Source organism: Macrosteles quadrilineatus, unplaced genomic scaffold (genome assembly GCF_028750875.1).
Source record: "Macrosteles quadrilineatus isolate MER2022 unplaced genomic scaffold, UCM_ALF_1.0 Scaffold_8__2_contigs__length_117827958, whole genome shotgun sequence".
Classification (NCBI taxonomy): Eukaryota; Metazoa; Arthropoda; class Insecta; order Hemiptera; family Cicadellidae; genus Macrosteles; species Macrosteles quadrilineatus.
In genome coordinates, this window is record NW_026542601.1 from 65580828 (window position 1) to 65603259 (window position 22432).

At 30.8% G+C, this 22432-nt stretch overlaps 1 protein-coding gene across 1 annotated transcript in view; it reads left to right on the top strand.

The window, feature by feature from the left end:
- Positions 1-18394: 18394 nt before the first annotated feature.
- Positions 18395-22432, top strand: part of LOC129001439 (lachesin-like) — a 321533-nt gene continuing 317495 nt past the window's right edge. The window contains exon 1 of the mRNA XM_054428707.1: positions 18395-18551. Within this exon, the coding sequence (XP_054284682.1) occupies positions 18470-18551 (82 nt within the window). The 5' untranslated portion in view covers positions 18395-18469. The remainder of the gene's footprint in view (positions 18552-22432) is intronic.

Sequence of the window (22432 nt, forward strand, 5' to 3'; positions counted from 1 at the left end):
CCTATTTTTCGTTATTTTATGGGGTTTTTATGGGAAAATAACATATTTTACCATAACTTTTGAACCGTAATTTTTACAGAAATGGGATTTGTACCATTTTGTTCGAGATTTAAAGGGCTACAACATACTAAATTTTAATCAAAATCGTTCGGGCCATTTTTGAGAAAATCCGATTTTTCCGTTTTTTATGGGTTTTTATGGGAAAATCCCCATTAAAAATCAAAATTTCAAAAAAATGAAAAAAACGCCTGGAGATACCATGGATTAGAACCTACATACCAAATTTCATCGAAATCGGACCACAGGTGTAGTCTCTAGCTCTGTACACATCCAGACACACAGACACACACACACACACACACACACAGACATCACTTCGAAAACCACTTTTTTGGGTCCAGGGGGACTCAAAACGAATATATCCACTCAAAACTCAAACTCGAAAATTTTGACGAAAACAATACTTTCTCCATATACTATGGTATAGGGGGAGAAAGTAAAAATTATAAAACCATGTAATACTAAATTAAGAAAATCTTTAAACTAACAATAATATAGGGAATATATTTTTTTGATTGGTATATTTTTTTTTGTTTTTTCTTGTATGTATATTCTTTTCATACTCGCACTTGATCATGTTAATGTTGAAATGTAGTTAAAACATTGTTCACTTAGGCTATTTGATGCCTTCGTTCTGTATTATTTTGTTATGTCAAAACTAACTGAAATGAGCTTTATTAAGTCAAGGTAAATTTTGCCAATTATAATAGACCGATCACATGTTATTCAAAAACACAAACATTTTAAATAGAATGTTACAGTTTCCAAAACTCACAAGGCCAAAGATCGTGTTTTCCATTAGCATCGACCATTCGTCCATATTACAAGTAGTATGGAAGGGTTCACAATCAGTAGATATTAATTAATTTTGCTATTAGCTAATAACACAGAGATCAGAGTTAATTTTGTGTTTCGTGGAACTTTTTGCTCTAAATTTTCGAATGTACACTATGTAAATGGAATAAATGCTTTTACGCATATTAAATGCAGTTGTCGCATCTTTATCGTGTTTTAACTTAGCGGTTATTTATTTACTGTATTTGTATAGAACCTTCAATTTGTTTAAAAGTATTCTATGGAAATGATTTGCCTATAAATTTCCCATAAAAGGAATACGCTATTACTGTACGTATCATAGTAAGACCTGGACCCAGGATCGACCATCGACCATTGTTAACACATTATCCTCGTTATATAACATTACTTATTATAAAACAATTTGGTACAATAAAAATAAAAGCTATATAACCTCAACGCCATTTTTAAAGAGAAAGATAGTTTTCGATTGGAATGTAACCGATAACAATGATTTTCACCCGAGAAATTTGTGCTAAAGACAATATCAAACCAGGCAATCACAGTTCACTGAAAGCTTTTAAGCCAATCATAATAATCCTGTCTCTTGCTGTAACACATTTTACGCTTGGTTGTATCGTTGTTACGTCATTGGCTGTAATACGCTGCCTTCAGCTGAAATTGTCCATGTTTGGGGAAAATTAAGGTTTAAACTGTTACTTTTTTCGGAATAATAATATGAAAAGATTTTAAAGGTTGTAAGAAAATCACTATTTTTATTAATCACCAAGGAACATGTACGTGTGAACATTTATGGAAGGTTTAAGACCCCAAATAATATTTATAAAAAAATCCATATAAGAAATAAAGCTGTAATTCAAAATGTTGTTAAATGATCTTTGTTCATATACTAACGCGAAATAATAATTTTCAGCATATTAAATCATTAGAACCGTTTCATTTAAGTTTCAATTTGGTAACCAAACACTTGAAAACTTGTTCATGTAGGTCTAATATTTAAATTACGGTATTAACATTATAATTACCACTTGTGTATAATGTTCTAGAATTCAATATAATAACTAACTTGATATTAACTGTATAGCCTACTATGATTAAGAAACCTAGACTTATCAAGCCAAGGTTAAATTTTTTCTAGATTATTTACTTTATTGAGAGTTGTTACTACAATCATAACTATCATGTTTTTGGTCCTTTGCTTGTATAAAATAATAGTTTCATTCCGGAATTCCATACCTAAGTATCATTGCTAATATTATGCGAATATCTACACGCTATTATTGTAGTTGTAGTCTTCTTTTGTTGTAGCAAGCCAAAATAGTTTACAATTTTTCAAACCTTTGTCGCTAACTTTATGCAAGAAGTTATGTTAAAATGTTTGAATAAAACTTAGTTATGACAAAGTATTCTACCCCAATAGCTTTATTTTATTTATGTATTTGTATCTTTATGCGTAAAAATAGTTGGCATATGGAAATATTTTGCATATTGGGAAACACACAACTCCAGCTATAAAGGATGAGACGATTGTGGTTATAGGGATGTAAGGTTGTGTGGTTAGGGAGGGAGAGGACCAACATTCCCTTTGATTTCCCTGGACCCCTCTAACAAGATCTGAGGTGTGCGTTTACCACAATTGGCACGTCTACTGAACACCTTTAAGATCCTTTGTGATTAGTGCGAGGAGCAATGATAATTTCAAACTATTTGTATTTTACACAATTTACATTGCAAATAATATAGTACAGAACAAATACAGTTTAAAATGTTGTAACAGTATGAACAATTTTTGTTATAAATATGAAAACAGATTTATATTTTGTACATTACAGAGCGACAATTAATAATTAATTATTTGTCAAATAGGGAAACAGTCTCAAAGAGAATAATTCATAGCTTTAGCATATGGAAAATGCATTATTACTTAGTCTTCTGTGGAAGAGTTTAAGTTTATATTAGCTAATAAAAACTGTATGTTAGAATATATATATATATGTATGTTTATGTGTGTGTATACGTACAGCATAGCCTAGCTATAATATGTATGTATAATCGTTTGTTTGGATATGTAAGCGAGGGCAATAGCTTACACAATTCTTAGGAGTAGTAAAAAAATAGTAATACAAGTAAATCATTTTGAAATTTTATTTAGCTTTTAAGTGTGTTTGATCTTTTATGTTTGTTATCTTTTATATGAGTGCAGTGTTGTTTGTGATTATATAGTGGAAGTGGACTTTGCCAACCAGACAGACGGTCAAATGAATGTTGTCTTTTGTGCCAAAAATACAATTTGTAAATTGTGAACATGTTGTAAAATAAAGCACTGTTATCTATCCATATACTATCCAATAATCTAAAATTACTTTATTTGAAAATATTCGTAAAAATCTATTACTACAAATAAAGTCGCACGTTACATTTCCAATTAGGATACAAACTGTGTAAATACATTTAAAATTTTGTAAAAGTAAAAATATTTGTTCAAGAGGAGTGTGTGCAACTCCTCGTGTGGTACGCATAAAAAGAATAAGAAAGTACAAACCAGTAGAGCTGGTTAAAGTGTAGGGTGTATCTTACAACCGATTACATACACAGTTGGCAAAAGGGGTTTCTTGACACACTCTGTACAGTAAGTAAGGTCATACTAACATACAGTTAGCAATATAAGTAATTTTCTATGTCAAAATTATATAATTAAGATAAAAACAGTTTTTAGTCAAAGTATATTTCGTGTCATAAATTTTGCTATTGCCAAAGTGAATACGTCCAAAAAACATACATTACTTTGACCTTTCAACTGTGCAGTGTAAAACATCAAAAAGAATGGGGAAATGCTTTCCGCAGCGGCGTTTTATGAGTTGCAACATCAAGCAAATGCTACTGGACCGTTTATTGTGCTTATTAATGTCTTTAGATACGAGATAGGTAGGATTCAATTAATTGATTAAGTGTATAAATTAATCTCTAGTACTGAGAACAGATCTAAATTTCAAATGGAAATTAAATGAAAAATGTTTATTTCAAAATGTTTATTGTATTCTATTAAGAGTATATTATAAAACACCTTCTGCATAGCACATAGTCTGAGTTGTATATCTCTGGACCTTCGATTAAAAGAAAAATTTAACAGTATTCTTTTGCTAAACTCTATTGCACGTAAAATCCTGTTATCTCATTTACATTTTTTAACATCATCATCTATTTTTAAAATATCTCCATCAATTATATTTAGTCATGCTAAATGAAATATATGAAATATGTATTTAATACAACACAAAAATGGCCCCTTAATTCTTACCCGAGGCTAAAATAAGACCCAAACCATTGATAGATTTTAAATTAATATTTTTGGAGAGAATACCTTTCGAACTAATTGAAACTAAAAATGTTGTTTTATCGAATTTCCCTATAGAGGAGTAGCTATTGGTAATCCATGCACGTTTTTTTTTATAATGAAGGGGAGACATTTCTAGTTGTTGATTAACAATTTCAAGTAACTGTTACAATAAGAAACACTTTAAATGAAGAAGTCCCAACTAATTAAGCTTAAAACTAATTCAGTAAATCAATTCACACTAAAATATGAAGAATTAAATCGAAACAAATGTATCATATTTATAATTTCTTACTAAATAACCAAATACAAATATTGTGCAAATATTCTCTATTCTTGTTACAAACAATAGAAACCAAATGATAGATAAATCATATAAGGCCATCTTGTTCGTAGATTCCAAACTTACACAAAGAGTCAGTTAACCGGGACGTTGGTTTTGAAAGAGAAACAATTTGTGTCGATGAAAAGGTCCTTGTAACGGAAAAATAGAAACGCTGAGATACATTTCGGAAGATTGGTAGCTGTTTTCAGCTTCATTGGAGATAAATAGGGAACCACAGTGATTTATATTGGTAACTAACTTATCTTTTAACTAATATGAAAGGGTACACTAAAACGTTTTAAGAATGCATAAGGATAATAATTTCAATGCATTTGCAATCTTTATTAAATTCAAATTCCAGGTATATCACATAATATTAAAATTATTCTTTATTTTTGACATGACCTGGCTGTGTTTCTTAAATGATCTGTAAATACAAGAGGTCACATTTTAATGTGAAGACCTTGATGAGTTGTTAAAGAATACTCCAATTGACATTAACGGTAAATGTACAGTAATATGCTTTCAACTGACATTTACATACAATTGCATGTTTGTGTACAGAGTGAGGCAGACCACCTGTCCAAAATGTACAGCGGGCAAACTAATAGAGGTACAACAACAAAAACTTAAAAAGACTTAAAAAAAATACTTTGAAAAAGACTTAAACCCCCTAATTTACCGTGTAGAATTATATGAAATAGGGTAGTTATTTGTGTAACTGGTGGGCAAAGTGGCACTTTGCTGCACACGAGAGCAATATTTACGCACGAGCCGCAGGCGAGTGTGGAATGATCTCGAGTGCAGCAAAGGCCTTTTGCACTCGTGTTACACATGATATTTTTCCTACAGTCACTATAAAGCATATAAATAATTAGTCTTTCAAACACTATACAACACGTTTTTAGGTTCAGCTGGCAACACAAAACGCAACACTCAGCTGGCGTTTTGAGAATATAGTTCCGTATGTTTTTGTAATTTGAAGTGGTTTCCGCGCCGAAAAAAAATGCGTTAAAGGTATTTTCTTGTTTATTAAGATCGTATGAATGTTTTAAAAACGTTTAAAAGAAAAGTTTAGAAAGTTCAGAAATACCGAAACTATAAACACGAAATGACAGGTTAAATCATAGTTATAATAGTCAATCAGCTGCTCATAGTATTATTATCTTTAAGTGTTGCCAACCTATTTCCAAGCGTACACAGATTACGTGCATAATAGAACCACGCTGTTTTGTGTTGTTTCGTTGGAATCCTGATGTGCGGCAAAATATAAACCATACGACAAAGTATAAACCGTACGGCAAAGTATAAAAATGCAACAATTAGCAGCTTTCTGTACTATAAACCGTACAAGGAAGCCATTTTGACAGGTGACTGTAGGAAAATATTATTTTCAATCTATTGAAAGAGTGGTTTTTGGTGGTTGGGGTAGTTTTTTTTTTTTTTTAATTTTCAAATGTAAAGGTAGGTTAATACCTCATTTCAAAGGTATTTACAAGGTAAGCATTTTTATACAAAATGTCTTCCTTATCTGTACAGGGTGTACACAAATGTCTAAAATTGAGAGTCTCACAGTTAAATTTGTTGCAACCCCCTACAGTATTGTGTGTATACACGATTGTCTATTCCAGATTAATGGAAATTACAAATTACCTTTTACGATTTGGTTCGTATGTATCTATGCCCAAGAAATTTTAAAAACTTTTAAATAAAGACTTGAACTATCACATTTTATTTATATTGTGATATATTTCTATGAATACAACATATTCAATACCACTCTTACGTTTATTTTTCCCATTACATTGTAATGAATAAAAATATTTTTAGGTATAATTGCATAGTCGTGTGTTAACGAATTATATAAATTCGAGGCCCAACTTCTCTTAGACAAATAAGTAAATCAATAAATAAACCATCGCTTTTGGAGAGATATAAAACAAATATGACCTCGCATAATTTGCATATACTTAATGGAAAGTGTTGGGGTTTCAATTACAGAGAGCGCTACGTTTGACAAGCGAGCGTAACGTGAAATACCAAAGCGTAGATACGAGGCGGGGTTTGAGGTTTATATCACACTTCCACAAACCGTATTTTTAGTACCAATCAAATACGACCGTATTTTTGACTAAACCCAGATATAAGTTGATCAGATTACGTGGATTTTGATTTATTTTCATAATTTCTTACGGTTTATTCATATGTATTGAATGCAGTTTAAAATGGTGTTCTTATTTTAATACAAGTTGAAATCCTAGTGCGCTTATCAGGGACACATGGTGTTTCCAAATTTAAAAAATAACCCGAGATTGCTATTTATTCTTTGGTGGGTAGGCAGAATTCTAGATGTTAAAATTTACATATTGTTCCCATTGAGATTAAAAAATAATAAATACTTCTAATTGATACTTATTTTTTTTAAAACAACATCTTTTAGACTATTCAATTTGGTTGGCATTTATCCATATGGATAAATTTATTTTTATATTTATTATATTTATATATATAAATCCCAAAGTACCTATAAACCTTTGAGAAAACTACAAGTCACACCCCTATAAACCATACTTAAAATGTTCTTCATGCCAAGAAACTTTGCGCAAAAATAACTATAATTTCATAAATTGCCCTTAAAGGCCGTAATGACCTTCTAAAGGGAACTTTTTAATATACCTAACGTTAAAAATACCTCAGCCATACTTATTTGTATGTTATTCTTTCAATGTTTTACCTTATTTAAATCAGGTGTGATTATTTGTTTGTATTACTGTATTCTGGTTTTTTATTTAATCTTCACTTAACCAAGCTGAAGTAAAACCGGGTGAAGCATGTTGGTAACAGCTAGTTACTGTAAAAAATATCATACAAATGCACACAAAATAAATTAAACTTTATACGATAAATAAAACGGTTTTCATACAATTGCAGTTCTAGAATAGTAATTGTTATTTTATTTGTTTAGAGTAATGTATGTGTATGTGACAATTATACACATAGTTTCTATACAAAAAAATATATATATATATAAACTATCTTTGAAAGATTTGAACAGTTGATATTGTTACTTTAAAATCCCCTGTAAACAGCTTTGCTTTATTGGTTTATGACTATTGATATCCCGAGTCATATCGGTCCTGAAATAACCACTGGCGCTGTTTCACAAACAATAATGGATCAAATATTTCACACAGTGTCGTAAATTTTATTGCCTTGCGTCCATTCATTACTGAAATATTGTCTCGTGTTATGGTCCGTGAGTTCGTGTTGTTTCATAGGCTGAATTTGATAGCTGTTATAAAACTGCCATAAAACACATCGCCATTATGAATAAACGGGGTAAATATAAAGTTGGGGACACTCATTTTAAATGGTCTCTGACCGCAGAAATGGCTAACTAACTAAGTGAAATACTAGTTGGTGTATATTTTTCTTCCAAATTAAGTCTAAATAAGATAAGACACACGGTGATGGGCCAAGTAATGTATTGTATAAGGCACTATGAATAACTATGTACTCTATTTACTTTGTGTAAAAAAATTGTGACGTAGAAAATACTAGGAAAATCTAACATGGAGTGGGATAGTTTCAATAGTTAACTTACGAGGATGAGTTAAAAAGGTGCAAAATAGTAAAACATATATCTTCTTTAGAAGATAATGTTCATAAATATTAATCTTAATGACATTGTAATTTTTTAATTAGGACAAGCTTCTACTAAAATACAAATTCCTTCATAGTAGCAGATTCGATTGTCGGGACTTGAAGAAATCAAAAAGATGTTGGTCCTTCTCCCCTAAAAACCACAAGAGCTTGGTATTCTCGTCTCTACTATTTGAATATTTCCTTATGTGATTCTGGATTATGTAGGTACATGATGGTTTATTTTAAATTAGTTAAATTATAAAATAAAACGTGTTTACTTTTTTGTTTTGGTTTCGATATCAAATGAAACCAAAACTAAAAAAAACATTATTTTATAATATTTATTATTCTGAGAAGTATATACTGCTAGAGCTTCCAGACTATTCACACAGTTTACATAACGGAAAGACCATCATGGCCTAGATCGGAAGGTTACGGCTAAAGATCATATGGTTTGTAGATAAGTTTTAGACGAGCAAATTGTGGTTGACGATCAGCATATATTTTGTTTGTGGAACTAAGAAAAATCTAAGGTAACGTTAGTCCCACACATTCATACAACAACCTTTTACACATTGATGTTAATAATGTCTTTTATGTGATTTTTAAAATAATTTTTAAAGTTCAGAATACCGGTACACTTTAAAATATTCATTTAAATGTAAGTCCTAATTATATTGCTTTCCTTACTAGTCTTGTTTTCCAAAGGCGTCTATCTAAACTAAAAATACCTCGGTTTAATATTTCTTCTATTGCATATTTAACCGATTTAAACTTTTTTGATATTCAGTTTGTAGTTTTAGCTTTTGAGATAACGAACCCATGCAGACTTTTAGTAATGTCTCAAACGAGAGAAATGGGAAAATAAAAACCACTGTCATGTTTTGAGTTAGTTTTAAAATATTTAATATATTTTTCTCACTATATATTTTACCGTCAACTAGTAAATATATATATATCCATTAAAAAGGAAAAATCCTTTACCATAGAGCAAGATAATAAAAAAAATATATACGACCTAGAAATTTTGCAATATATTTCTACCACATCGAATTGTAGTTGTATAACGTATGGTAAAAACTACGCAATTAAGAGTAGGAAAAAAAACGCCCTTATTACTTGTGACTAATTTGAGAGTGATGCAGATTTTTACCTTTGTCATTATTTACAGTTAACTATGAATATAATATATATATATATATATCTTTATTGGAAAATAACTAAGTTTAAGAGTAAACCATACGAAAGATGGTACTGTAGCTACCTTTCGTTTAGTAGTACATTTTTTTGATTTTTTTAAAGCTTATAATTAGAATTTAAATCAAAATACCTATCTGAAATTAGGTAGATACTCTTGTAGTGTTTAATATCTTTAAAAGCTTTTATTGTTGTTTGGTTATTAACGTGCACATAATTCAACCTTAAACAAACACAGAAGTCCATATTTGCCGTCCTCTTTGTGATATTAGCTATTAACATAATTAATTAATATTTGTTGATTTTGAATCCCACCGTATTTTGTACGAGAAGTGGTGTAAAGTTACAAAACAAATACGTTGTTTATTATAGCAGCATATTCTTACTTATATAAACATGTTAATTATATGACTGTGTTTCTTTATTTATCTGTCAAAACTATCTTTTGAATTGTTAAATTGATTTATTATTCATTTAGCTATGAACCGATATTTGTTAAGGACTTTTAATTGTTAATAAACTCGTTAATGTCCGTTAGCATGATAAATAAAATAAAAATATACAAATTTAATTAAACCGGGTACCACAGCTTAAAACTACATTTCTTGCAATGATTTTGTTAACCACCATGATTGGACAACGGAAATGAGTTTTTATGAGGTAAAAAATGGTTTTGCCCATTTCCCCATGAAAATAGAACATTTTATCGAAATAGCCTATGCTTATTGGTTACAAAGAAAATTCCCAAAACTTTAAATTTAAATGAGAATGAGTTTAAATGTTGTAGTTTGCATCGGATTAAATTTTGGAAATTGTATTTATTATACACTAATATATATGACCATTTCACTAAAACATACCCTCTACTACATTCCTTCAGTCAAACTATTAGTAATTAATTCTACCATTATTTAAATAGGGAATCCCCCAAATCCAATATGTAAGAAGAAATACTACAGTGAAAATCAAATGTGGCAAAATGAAATTTGCTTAGTCTGCAGGTTTGCTGTGGTGGCTAAGGTATTTAATTATTATGTTACTAGTTAGTTGTGTCATTGGAATTACTATGAATAAATATTTTGAATTTTGGGTTTTCACTAATTACATTGAAAAAGAATAGTTTGGTTATCAAGTTTTTTTACGTTCTTTTTTTCAAATAAATCTTCTCAGAGAGCATAAAGCTTAAGATGTACAACGCTCATTAAACCCGCCTTCATGTGCCTCCAATGAATGACCCACTTGTAAAAAAGAACTCAAAACCTCAGAAACTTTCAATACCCTGCCCTTAACTTGTGAATGGCATTAGTCCTGAAAAATGTCATATTATTACATTCTCGTTTAATGTGGTATGAGTATTCTTGGGTGATAAAAATTTCGATATGTAAGCAATAGGCATAATTAACTATTCCATAATACTGTGGGCTTTTTAATGTTTATGGAAGTGAGTCATTATTAGAAATTTGTATATAAAACACAGAAAATATGCACCATTTATTAAAACTATTATATATTATGGCTTTTTGAGAGACTCATGATAGTCATATGAATTCATATTACATTTAGGTTTTACCGTCTTTGAAGAAATTGCATTGCAGTACCATGTGAGTTGGTTTAGGTGAGTCGGTGGCTCAGTCGGTAGCGTCACGGACTTGTGGCCCAAGGTAGCGATGTCGTGGGTTCGGATCCTGGTCACTGCAGTAAAAAAAAATTATCACTACAGATCACTTGTGTACTGTACCGCCTCACTCCTTGCTTTGCTGTGTACGATCCACACACGGGCAGTTAGCTTATGTGGACGGGTAAGTGCAAGGTTAAAGGAGGCTGCCAACCTCTTAAAAATAAGTACTATAGCTCCAAGATGACAAACGAAACTTTGCAGCTGCTTAAAAAAAATTCTAAAGCCCTTAAATATGCATGCTTTTGTTATATTGATTTAATAATTAGTATGTTTTGAATTTATTAGGGACCAACTTGAATTACTAACTAAACCTTAAATTTATCCTTATACAAGCATCATTATTCCTAGGTAGCATTTCACTAGATGAAATACATCGAAAATAATTGAGACACGTGTAACTATATTGCAAGCTTCAAATAAATAATTTGTACTTTTGATTTATTATTTAGCTATAGCCAGGGCATTTATAAAGACCTTAAAATGACATTTTTTTATTTCCTTATTTATAAATGACACATAGAGAACAAGAAACATTTCCTCCCACATATGATTGCAGCTTTGTTTAGTAAACAGTTCCAAAGACAATATCCAGAGCAATCATGGTTCACTGAAAGCTTTTAAGCCAATCATAATAATCCTGTCTCTTGCTGTAACACATTTTACGCTTGGTTGTATCATTATTACGTCACACAGTTGGATATCACAGTAGCTTTGTTCCTTACAGATGGTTTATTCTGTAACGTATTTTTCATCATGCGGAAGAAAATTAATGTTTTATTCAATCACTTGTTGTACCCACCATAGACTTTTTCCAACCTTAAAATTGTCTGAGTTGCAATGCTTACCTTCAAGTTAAATGTCGCTGATTCTAGTCCAAAAATAAGACCCAGATGCTGTTTTTTACAAAGATTTAATTTAACACGACCGTCTAACAAAAGGTTGATGTAGGCAATAAGAAGACTAGTATAGGGCTTGGGCCGCTTACTTATGAAAAAATTTTAAATGCTTATAGCGTTGCATTTTATATCGGTACGAATAATAACATTAAAATTTAGTCATTGTTATTTGATTTCTAAAATTTTTTTTCAAACTTATATTAAATATTTAAATGAAGGCCAAGTAAAATGATACGTGTTACATTTCAAATCCAAGCTATTTAATCTCTCTTGAATTAATTTGTTAAAGTGTATTTTGTAGTATAATTCGAAGAATCAGTCGACGTATCATGCGATAGAACGGCAGTTGTGTCACAACTCTCGCTATGAGGGATGGGAATAACATAGTTGTGTGGTGTGGGGGGGGGGGAGGACCAACATTCCCTTTGATTTCCCTCGACCCCTCTAACAAGATCTGAGGTGTGCGTTTACCGCAATTGGCACGTCTACTGAACACTGTTAAGATCCTTTGTGTAACTATTGGGTATCTTGACGAGCGTGAAAACTTATTCGTGAATAATTGGCAAACACTCAACTTAATTCCAGTAGAAATTTGTATTCGACCTTGGTATGAGTTTATTACTTATTCCATACCACCAATCACATTGGTGGTATTGATTTCCAAAACTACAATAGAAAGTACACAGTTCGTAAAAAAAGACAGAGAATATACTTTTTTTTTATTTTTTCGCTGATAAAAGTTTTATTTTCCTTGGTAGCATGAAGATATATATTGAACGGATAGTGAAATATAATTTGAATATCTCCCGCCCAACAAACCTGCACCAAATGAATATAAATTTGTCTGATTGGATTTTGACCAAACATTTGTATAACAAGTTTAGTTTATTCTTCATTTGAATAACGTTAGATTTATGAATACCTACTTAGATTTACTGCTAAAGGGGATCATAAATTTGTTATTTTGCAAAATGATAATACAGGTAGGATGAAATAAAAAATATATCAATTTTGATAAAAATACATTTATAAATAAGTAAACTATGGTGCATCATCTTCCTCCAAAAACGATAAAAATAGCAATTTAAATAAACAGTTTGCACTCGTACCTAAATGATCTAGAATACGAATACATTTTAGCTCTACACGATGGCTGTATTGGAAATATGGAATATGTTTAAAAACTTAAAAATTCTATTACACCCTCATGATATTTCTGGTTCACGGTTTGAATTCCATATTACTGTGAACATTCATGCCAAATTTAATCAAAATTGGTCTAAAATTACTCGAGTTATCCTCTTCACAGTTTTAAGACACCTTTAAAGAATCTATGAAGATCAGTCACTTATAGCCATAGGAGCGGCTTTTTTTGTTGTTAAAAAATAACACAGCACACTTGAGCTAGCAAAGTTTAAATAAAAATATAATATGCATTGCATAAGAATAAATTGTCTTTCGTCATGTATTTACATACGTAAACATACAAAATGAATTAATCACATAGAATTAAACACTCTTAACTGATGGTGTTTGTATTTTGAAATATGCATTTACATTTATAGGGAGCAATTTCAACCACACAGCTGCGATAAACAACATGTAACAAATCGGATGGCGTACGACATGTCTGTATAAATGTAAAATACCAACGGTTGTTATTTGTATCGAGTGGAATAAATTGGCTAATCCAAACTGTTTGGAACCAATTTTGTTGCGGGGCACCGCAAAGAATAACGGAACGCTAATTCAGTCTCCCCTTCTTGTCAGATTATTGGGACTTAATGTTTTATCTCGGTAGCCACTCACCCTCCCCCACCACATTGATATTCCAATCACATAATACCAATGATTTCTGCAACTTAAATATTCCCCACCCCCACCTTCTAAGGATTTTACATTTATTAAGCTTTAATTTACATAAGAGATAATTGACTTCTTTCGTAATCAGATTTTTGGATTTTGGCTGCGTTCAGAGAAGGGGGTTTTCAAAGAATGCACATTGTTTCAATAGGTAAATTGTTTTCATTTAAAGTAAACTGGCATGAGTGACGATAGGCCCAAGTACTGTTGTTGTGAATAAATATATATTTAAACAAGTATAGCTTATAACTGATGTTTATAATATCTAAGACTTCTAAAAAGTAAGTGTAGTAATAGTATTATTACCTTTTCTAGAGAAAACAAACTGTCAAATAAAATGACAATTACGTTTTGATATATTTTCTTTAATTATACTAATGTTTATAAGTTATATGTTTTCGTTTCAATTTTTTAATATTAATTCGTTTCATAATATCCAATATCAATATAAAAAAAAAAAAAAAAAAAAAACAATATAATTTGAAGTTAATTTATTTCTGTCTTATTTAGTAAAAAATGGTGCCCTCTGTTATGATAAATTTTGTAAGAACTACAACAAAAAGTAATATGGACCAAATAAATCATTATTAGACATAAATATGATAAACTAATATTATATTACATATATTACCTCAAAAAATATAAAGAAATCTCTCCCTGCTAACTAAATTACTAAGCTTTTTTTTTAATAACTGATTTAATTTTAAGTACAATACATATATATTTTTTTTAATTTTGAGTATATATCAACTACGGTAACACATCTGGCCACCTCTCAACTAATTGATATAGTTTGTTTTTCACATAAGACGTAAAAAAAGTTTATATAAAATAGGAAAACTTACTAATAAAAGCTAAAAGTTGAATATCTGAAATTAATTTATTGTAAAACCTTTTAGAAACATGCTGAAATAAACGTGGAAAAAATGCAATAATCACGATCGAATCCAATAAAACAAAGTGTCTGAGGATGTGGAGTGTAGAAGGACCAAAATAAGTTCCCATTGACGCAGGTAGAGGGTGAGAGATAGAGGGTGTGGGAGGGTTTAGAGGTATGAGACTCTCATTACTCCACTTACACCATGAGACCGACGCTCATTATACATCGTGGAGTTCCACACAACATCACAACATCTTTAACTCTTCAACATCACTCTACTAGCGAGGTGTTGATGGTGAAATCGTGTCTGAATGTTTCACTCTAATTTAGGGATGGCTGTGTACATTTAATAAATACAAAAGTAGCTCCTTTGTCATTGTGTAAGTAGATAATTAGCTTAGTAAAGGGTATATTTTTTTAAGAAATGGGGACCTAACATTTTCCCCATAAAATCAAGCTTAGGTAAACTGAAAAACGCAATCTAAATTAGTCTATCATTATATATTGTGTCAAAAAAACAAAACAGTGGTGTACCACTTCTTGATAAGACCCTTGTCAGTTAGTGTAAAAAAAAATGTGTTTAATTTTGTAACATAAATCTATTTTTTTCAATTCATACATAATTTGCCTCTAGGATTGATCTATTGACATAAAATGAGTCAATTCTGTTCTATTTGTTCAACTTTCTATATTTTATAGATAGTGTTTTTTTTTGTTTTTTACTTTACATAAATACTATATAAAACTGTCTTTAATTGTATTATAGGCTACCGGGTGTCCCATAATATTCCCCCTGGTTTATTTTTAAACGGCTGCATATATTTAAACGAGCTTCCATACACGTCACTAGGGTAATATAATGTACTTTTTTAATGTCTATTATCTATTTAATGTCTAAAGCATTTCACGTGACCGTAATGAAATTTAATTGGAAAATGATTTAAATTACATATAGAGTTACTAGTTTAGAAAAATGTTTGTTCAAGCAGCTAGTTTTGAACATTTAAAATTATTTCAGATAACCTACTCATGTTAGTGAATAATTATGTTTAATATCGATAGATCTGAGAAGTAACAGTATTCTATATTAAATACTTTAGATAACGAACGCTCTTGGTTAGGAGACTGGAGATTCTTGGATGCATATTAATACGATGACGAGGACAACAAATTACGCCTCTTGCAAGGGTCAAGCTCTTTATTAGACATTCTCGTAACCTCGATGCATACAAAATGCTCACTTGAAATGCCACACTTTAAAGTTGACAAACAACATACCTTTTGTAACATTTCAGTGGAGCAAATATGGATTATTTATGTAACACGTTATTCTTTGTGCTTATGGTAATTGATACTACTTAAACTATATACAGTAAAATAAAGTCAAGTCATTTTATCACTGAAGAAAAATATTATCACATAAACTGACATTTGAAATGTAAGGGATGATAAAGAATTCCGGGAATACCCATTTTTTCAATTTACATTAATTTTATTTCGTAATACAGGGTGATTGAAAAGTCTGGGTACGGCTTAATATTTTAAAATATAATGCAGATAGAGCTACAATACTTGGTACAAAGTTACAGGGCATAAAACTCTATTTTAACACATATTCAGTGATCCAATAACTCTTCAGGGGGACGGCCCACAAGGAGTCGGAAGAAAATCTTAAATGGAAGCATAGGTCAATATGCACATCAAATTAAAGGTCTTTTTCGTAGAATACAATGCCGCAAACCGCACTTCAAAAGGTTGATCCTGCGCAAAATGACAGTTGTTCAAAGATTCATTTAATTTACATTGCTATTATACGCTTACTCCTCAGGGGGCACAGCCCTATGAATCAGAAGAAAATTGTTAACGTAAGCATAGGTCGATATGCATATCAAATTAAAGGTCTTCACTAGTAGATTACGATGCCGTAAATTCAAGCTCAAAAGAATGCCTGAGTAAAAAATGACAGTCGTTCAAAGATTCAAAATGGCGGATTCAAGAAATCTTTGAGCATCTGCCATTTTGCGCAGGATCAACCTTTTGAAGTACGGTTTGCGGCATTGTATTCTACTAAAAAAGACCTTTAATTTGATGTGCTTATTGACCTATGCTTCTATTTAAGATTTTCTTCCGACTCTTTGTGGGCCGTTCCCCTGAAGAGTTATTGGATCACTGAATATGTGTTAAAATAGAGTTTTATGCCCTGTAACTTTGTACCAAGTATTGTAGCTCAATCTGCATTATGTTTTAAAATATTAAGCCGTACCCAGACTTTTCAATCACCCTGTATAAATTATAAGTCATATTCTTAAAGGAATAAAGTAAACATCCATTATTACACTATTTGGAAGTCTGTTATTACATTCATCAGATTTGACGGCTTAAAAGTCTAGTTTTCGAGTTAATGCTTACTATAGCCTACTGTACATCATGTCAATATCCATAAAGTTATATCAAACGTTTTTTTCCAAAGTTAATTGGGATACGCTTCTAGAAGCTAGAAGTTTTGAACAATTTCCAATTTTGCACCAACATGAACTTTTTCGTTCAATCTAGTTTGAAGGCTATATAACAACAATTCATTACCACACAACAACAATTCATTATCACCATGATAAGTAATCCCATTTGGCTAACTTTATATTGATAGCGTTAGTATGTAAAAAAGTATATAATAAATTTAGTTCAAAAAGCTTTGGCTTTATAAATAGTCATATCGTCAGCCGAGTTGGTGATCTTGATGTGATAATTACGTCTTTAGTGACGTAATCGTGTTATAATGATGACGTCAACATTATTATATGTTCATAGTGAGTCCTTGTAGGGTAGCGCTCATCTTTGACGATTTTAAATAGCTGGTGAAGAGTTAATTGACATCAAAAAGTAGTTTTTCAAACACCAAAGTGATTATAATGTAAATACCTTGCATACTATAAGTTTTTAATTGGTTTCCAAGGGAGTTCATGGAAGCCAACGGCCATCTTGGATTTGCCCACAATAAGAGCAATGTTATTTTTTTACAGCCGCTTAAGAGTTATTTACTATTTAAATATATTTTTCAAATACCAAAGTGATTGTAATTTAAATATTTAGTATACTGTGGGATTACAAATTTCCTTCGTATTTTTAAAATTTATTGAGATGGAATGTATAGGCTTCAAGGACCCTTAAGAAGAATTTCGTAAATGAAATAGTACACATTTTAAATTTACCCCTACTTCTTACTTCCCCAAGTTTATTTAGCTAATGGGAATTTTAAATACTATAATAGTATAATTACCAATATGTCACTATTACTAACACGCTGCAATTATATAATTGACAATATTTTGATCAAACTACCATATAAATCCATTTTAAATTAAAATCAACTCTTACGCATCATTTTATACTTTCGAACTCCAAACGCCCACACATAATCTAACCTATAAAGAACCATTATTCAAATACAAATCCAGGTAAAATTGCAAAAGGTCCCTCGGGGCCCAATTTATTCAGCACTCATTCCGCCTCACTAGGGCTGATTTCACCCTGAATCGCAATGAGCTCCTTGAATATTCTTGGATCTTCGGAGCGGCTGCAGCGACGGCCAACAATCTACGAATGCCCGGGCGAGACCCGACACACGTCGCGTCGTGCACATGCGCGCTTGTCGCATTGTTGTTGCGCGCGTTGTCAGAGGCAGTTCAGCGTGGGACGCGCGAGTAGCCTGTCGCTGGGCCAGCCTCTACGTGTCGTGGTTTGTTCCATGTGACTTGTGCTGTCGCGAGTGTGTGCCATGGGAGATCTACGCAACGCCGTCGGCTGGATTCTGGCCCTTCTCACCGTCAGGATTACCCAGTCAGCTATCATTGCTAGAGGTTGGATTGAGATTTATTTTGTGTTGGTTGAATGGTAAATTTATGTATATTTACGAATTACTACGAGTAATAAGATGAAATAAGTGGTAATAATTCAAATGATCAGCATGGGATATTTTCGAAGTAAAAAATAGTAAATTTGAATCAACTACGGTTAAGGGTAAAATATTTTGTGAATGAAACTGAAATTAGTAACATTTAAAAGTATCTGTACAATATTTATAAAACAATTTATATTATAAAAAGACATTAGAATGCAAAATAAAGAGTAACTACTCGTCTATAAATTTCATTACACGTTTTTTACACGTTTGTGGACACACTTTGTTCTAATCGATAAACGTCTAAGGTTAAGAGATTTTGACAATATCAATCACTCAATCAATCAATCATTAAGATGGGGACGACACTTAGGTGCGTATTTTAACCCAAATATGAGTGAAGGATGAGTGTAGAATGGTGTGAGATGACCTGTGTAGCTTTGTTACTGACTAAGATCAGCTGTTTCATTAGCCAGGATCATTTATTTAAAGCCCAATGATCAGGAACAGCTGGGTCCAGTTTCGAACCATCAAAAAGCTACTGACTTTTCTCAGGATCGAACCGGCGACCTTTCAATAACTGTATATCATAGGTATATATAAACTGTAACTGTATATTCATAAACAAAATCGCCCTATTCAATTTGTTTATAATCACAGAGATAATCTATATTTAAATCTTTATCTAGTTTAAATCTAGTTTCAGTAGTTAATATTATTTCATCTAGGCCTGGTTTGTCAGTTATATCAATATATAATTTCCATAATATTTAAATTCAACCTCAAAGTAAAAATAAACACGTCAAAAGTGATATAATATTTAGTTTCGAAAGGTTTATGTTATTTGATAATTTTTAGGATAAACAATTTGCGTTTATATCCATGAAGCAACCCTTAAGTATGTTTAATGTTTAGTCTACAACTTAAAGAAATATCATCTGCAAAATAGGCCAACTCAAAAAGTAGTGTTCAAAAAGTAATATAAATAGCATTGTAACTCGACCATAGAGAGAATAGTATCAGAGAAAATCTTCAATAAAACACAGAGCATTGCATATTACCCTCCAAAAATCCCTAATCCCAACAAACTTAAGTTTTGGTCGATTGCTTACATAGTGATACTAACTTATTGCAGTTTCTTTTATAATTAAAAAGAAGAAGTAAGCTAGAAAAAAGCACGCAATTTTATGTTTATAGTAAAATAATAACTATCATTTTACAAAAAAAATCTGTTTCAAATAAGAATATGGTAAAATATTTCAAAATAAATAGTTTTTTTTATTATTTAAATTAGGCCTACAATATTTACACACAGTATATAAAAATACCTTAAATCATTAATTTTATAACTTACAATAGTATTATTTTAAACTCATAATTTGTTTTTGCAGACTAAAACGTTTGACTATTAATACAACAACTTCTGTATCCAATAGTCAATGCTAAAACATAAAGTAATGTAAATTGTTATTTAAGGAGTAACAATGTCAGAAGAATCTTCTCAAAGATAGCTTCGACTGTCCACACAAATTGTTTTGTTTATTGGGATTTATTTCTCATAATGAATGTAAGCCTATAAAATTGTATTATAACCTTTTTGGTGATATAAAACTATTTTTAAACCAAACAGGTGCAATTGAAATCTTCTAGTATGGTGAGGTATGATAAAACTATAAAATCTATATAATTAAAGTTACCACTTTTATGTAGTCAATCCAATCCTTGATAACAATAACTAACGTATTGTCAATATTATTTTCAAACAAATATTTCCACTGTAAATATAAATAAATATTCATGACTTAGAATGCTTAAAGATTTTAGGCTACTTAAATCCCATGCACACCAATTGCGAAAAAACAATCATTTAACTTTACTTGCTTAACTTAATTTTACAAACAATGCGCTGTAAATAAATAGAACAAACGTTGGTATTTCATTTGTAAAAACTATTTAGCGCATTCATTATTAAAGTTATATTGTGTTATATAAATTTAAATAAAGAATGGAAAATAAATAAAAACTTAATGTATGTTCTACTCCATAACCATACATCATAAATCTATAATTTTAACGATACATATCTGTAATTGCTATTCCATGTTTTGCAGATAGGATAAAATGCAACATAAACCTGGGATCCAGAACATAACAGGGTAGAAAGTTTTGTGAATCCCGACCGGTTTAAGTATTTAACGAGATTAAACATTTAATCGTATTCCACGATCCAACCGAGCATTCAGCAGCCTGTTGAAAATTTACATGATAAAGGAAATATTACGTCATTCTGTTGTCCCCATTTGTTATAACTATACATCCAAAACCATCGCGTCACAGTATAAAATGGTCTTACTGTTTTCACGGGATCGAGTTGATTTGATAGTTGAATATGTTTAAAACTGTTGCATCTACATCCTTTATAACAGGGAAAAAAAGATTCAAGATTCAAGATTTTTTATTCCAAACATATCTTTTACAAAACAATGTTACAAATACGAAATATTACAATGTATTTCTAAATTAACATTAAAATTAAATTTTAGAACTAAAACTAAATTAAATAATTTACTTTAACAAAACAAAAATACAATTCAAGTTATATAAACAAATATAAATAAGAAGAAATACGTGTTTAGGTATCTCATGAAATAGGTTTGAATCATTAAAATTAAAGACATTTAGTTCGCAGTAGTGATCACGTAAAAGTATAGTTTAACGATGTGTAATTAAATGTTTTATTTACTAAACAATACTAATTATAATTTCACAGGTTAAATGGTTTTGCTATTTGACTCAACATTGTTAAAACTTAACACAAATTGATATAGATCCTTCAATTTATTTTTGTCTGATTAGTGCAGTACATGAAGGATTTTTAATGCCAAATAACACATGAACAAATATTTTCACATCAAATTTATCAGTTTAAACTTGTCTAAGAAACTAAAAATGGATTGTAATATATTTAAATATTGAATTCAATGCAAGTAACTCACCTAGTAAAAACGTCCTAGTTAAATATGGTATTCTAAAATTGTTATAACAAATTTTGTAAACAATTTAAGAAGTAAAACCGTAAATTTCGAAATCCAAAAATTCTGTTTTAACAAGTTGTACACTTACTAATAGTTTTTTTTTACATCGATTGAAATATATTCGAGCTAGAGATTATGGAAAAAAATTAATACTAGAGTAATATGAAGAGTATATAATGAAAACATTATTACACTTTCACAGTTACAGCTGGAATACATATATTCCAGTAGAAGCACACATATACTAATACATTTAACCTAAAAAGTATATAAGGATATTAAAAGATAAGGAAATAAGATATTGCTGGTCTTGGTACTACCATCGACGAAGATGTCACGCCAACGTTAAACCATAGTTGGACAGTACCATAGGTACGGTAACCCTTATTTTTTGCTAAGAAAGGTAAAAAGTCAATGAAGGTTTTATAGACTATCACACGTGGATTTCTAATCCATTTGTAAAATCCTATTCCTGGATTTATGTAGGGATCATGAAGGTGACGCTAAGCGCTAGTGTTGACAAAATTGTTTTATCTTATTGTTACTGCAAATTTTGTTATTGTTGCATTACTGTTTGGTTGTAAAACAAAGGACGAAACTTTAACATAGCCCCACAGTTCTTTTAGCGAATTTCCCATATAGAGAATAAGCTATTACCGTAGGTCTCATGATAAGACCTAAACCCGGGACCGATTTGAGTTTTCGTTTTCAGGTGTAAGCCTACGTTTATACAAAAAGATCACGAACCAGCATGATCGGACTATGGGAACAGGGGTTTATGGGGGTTTTATGGGGTAAAAATTGG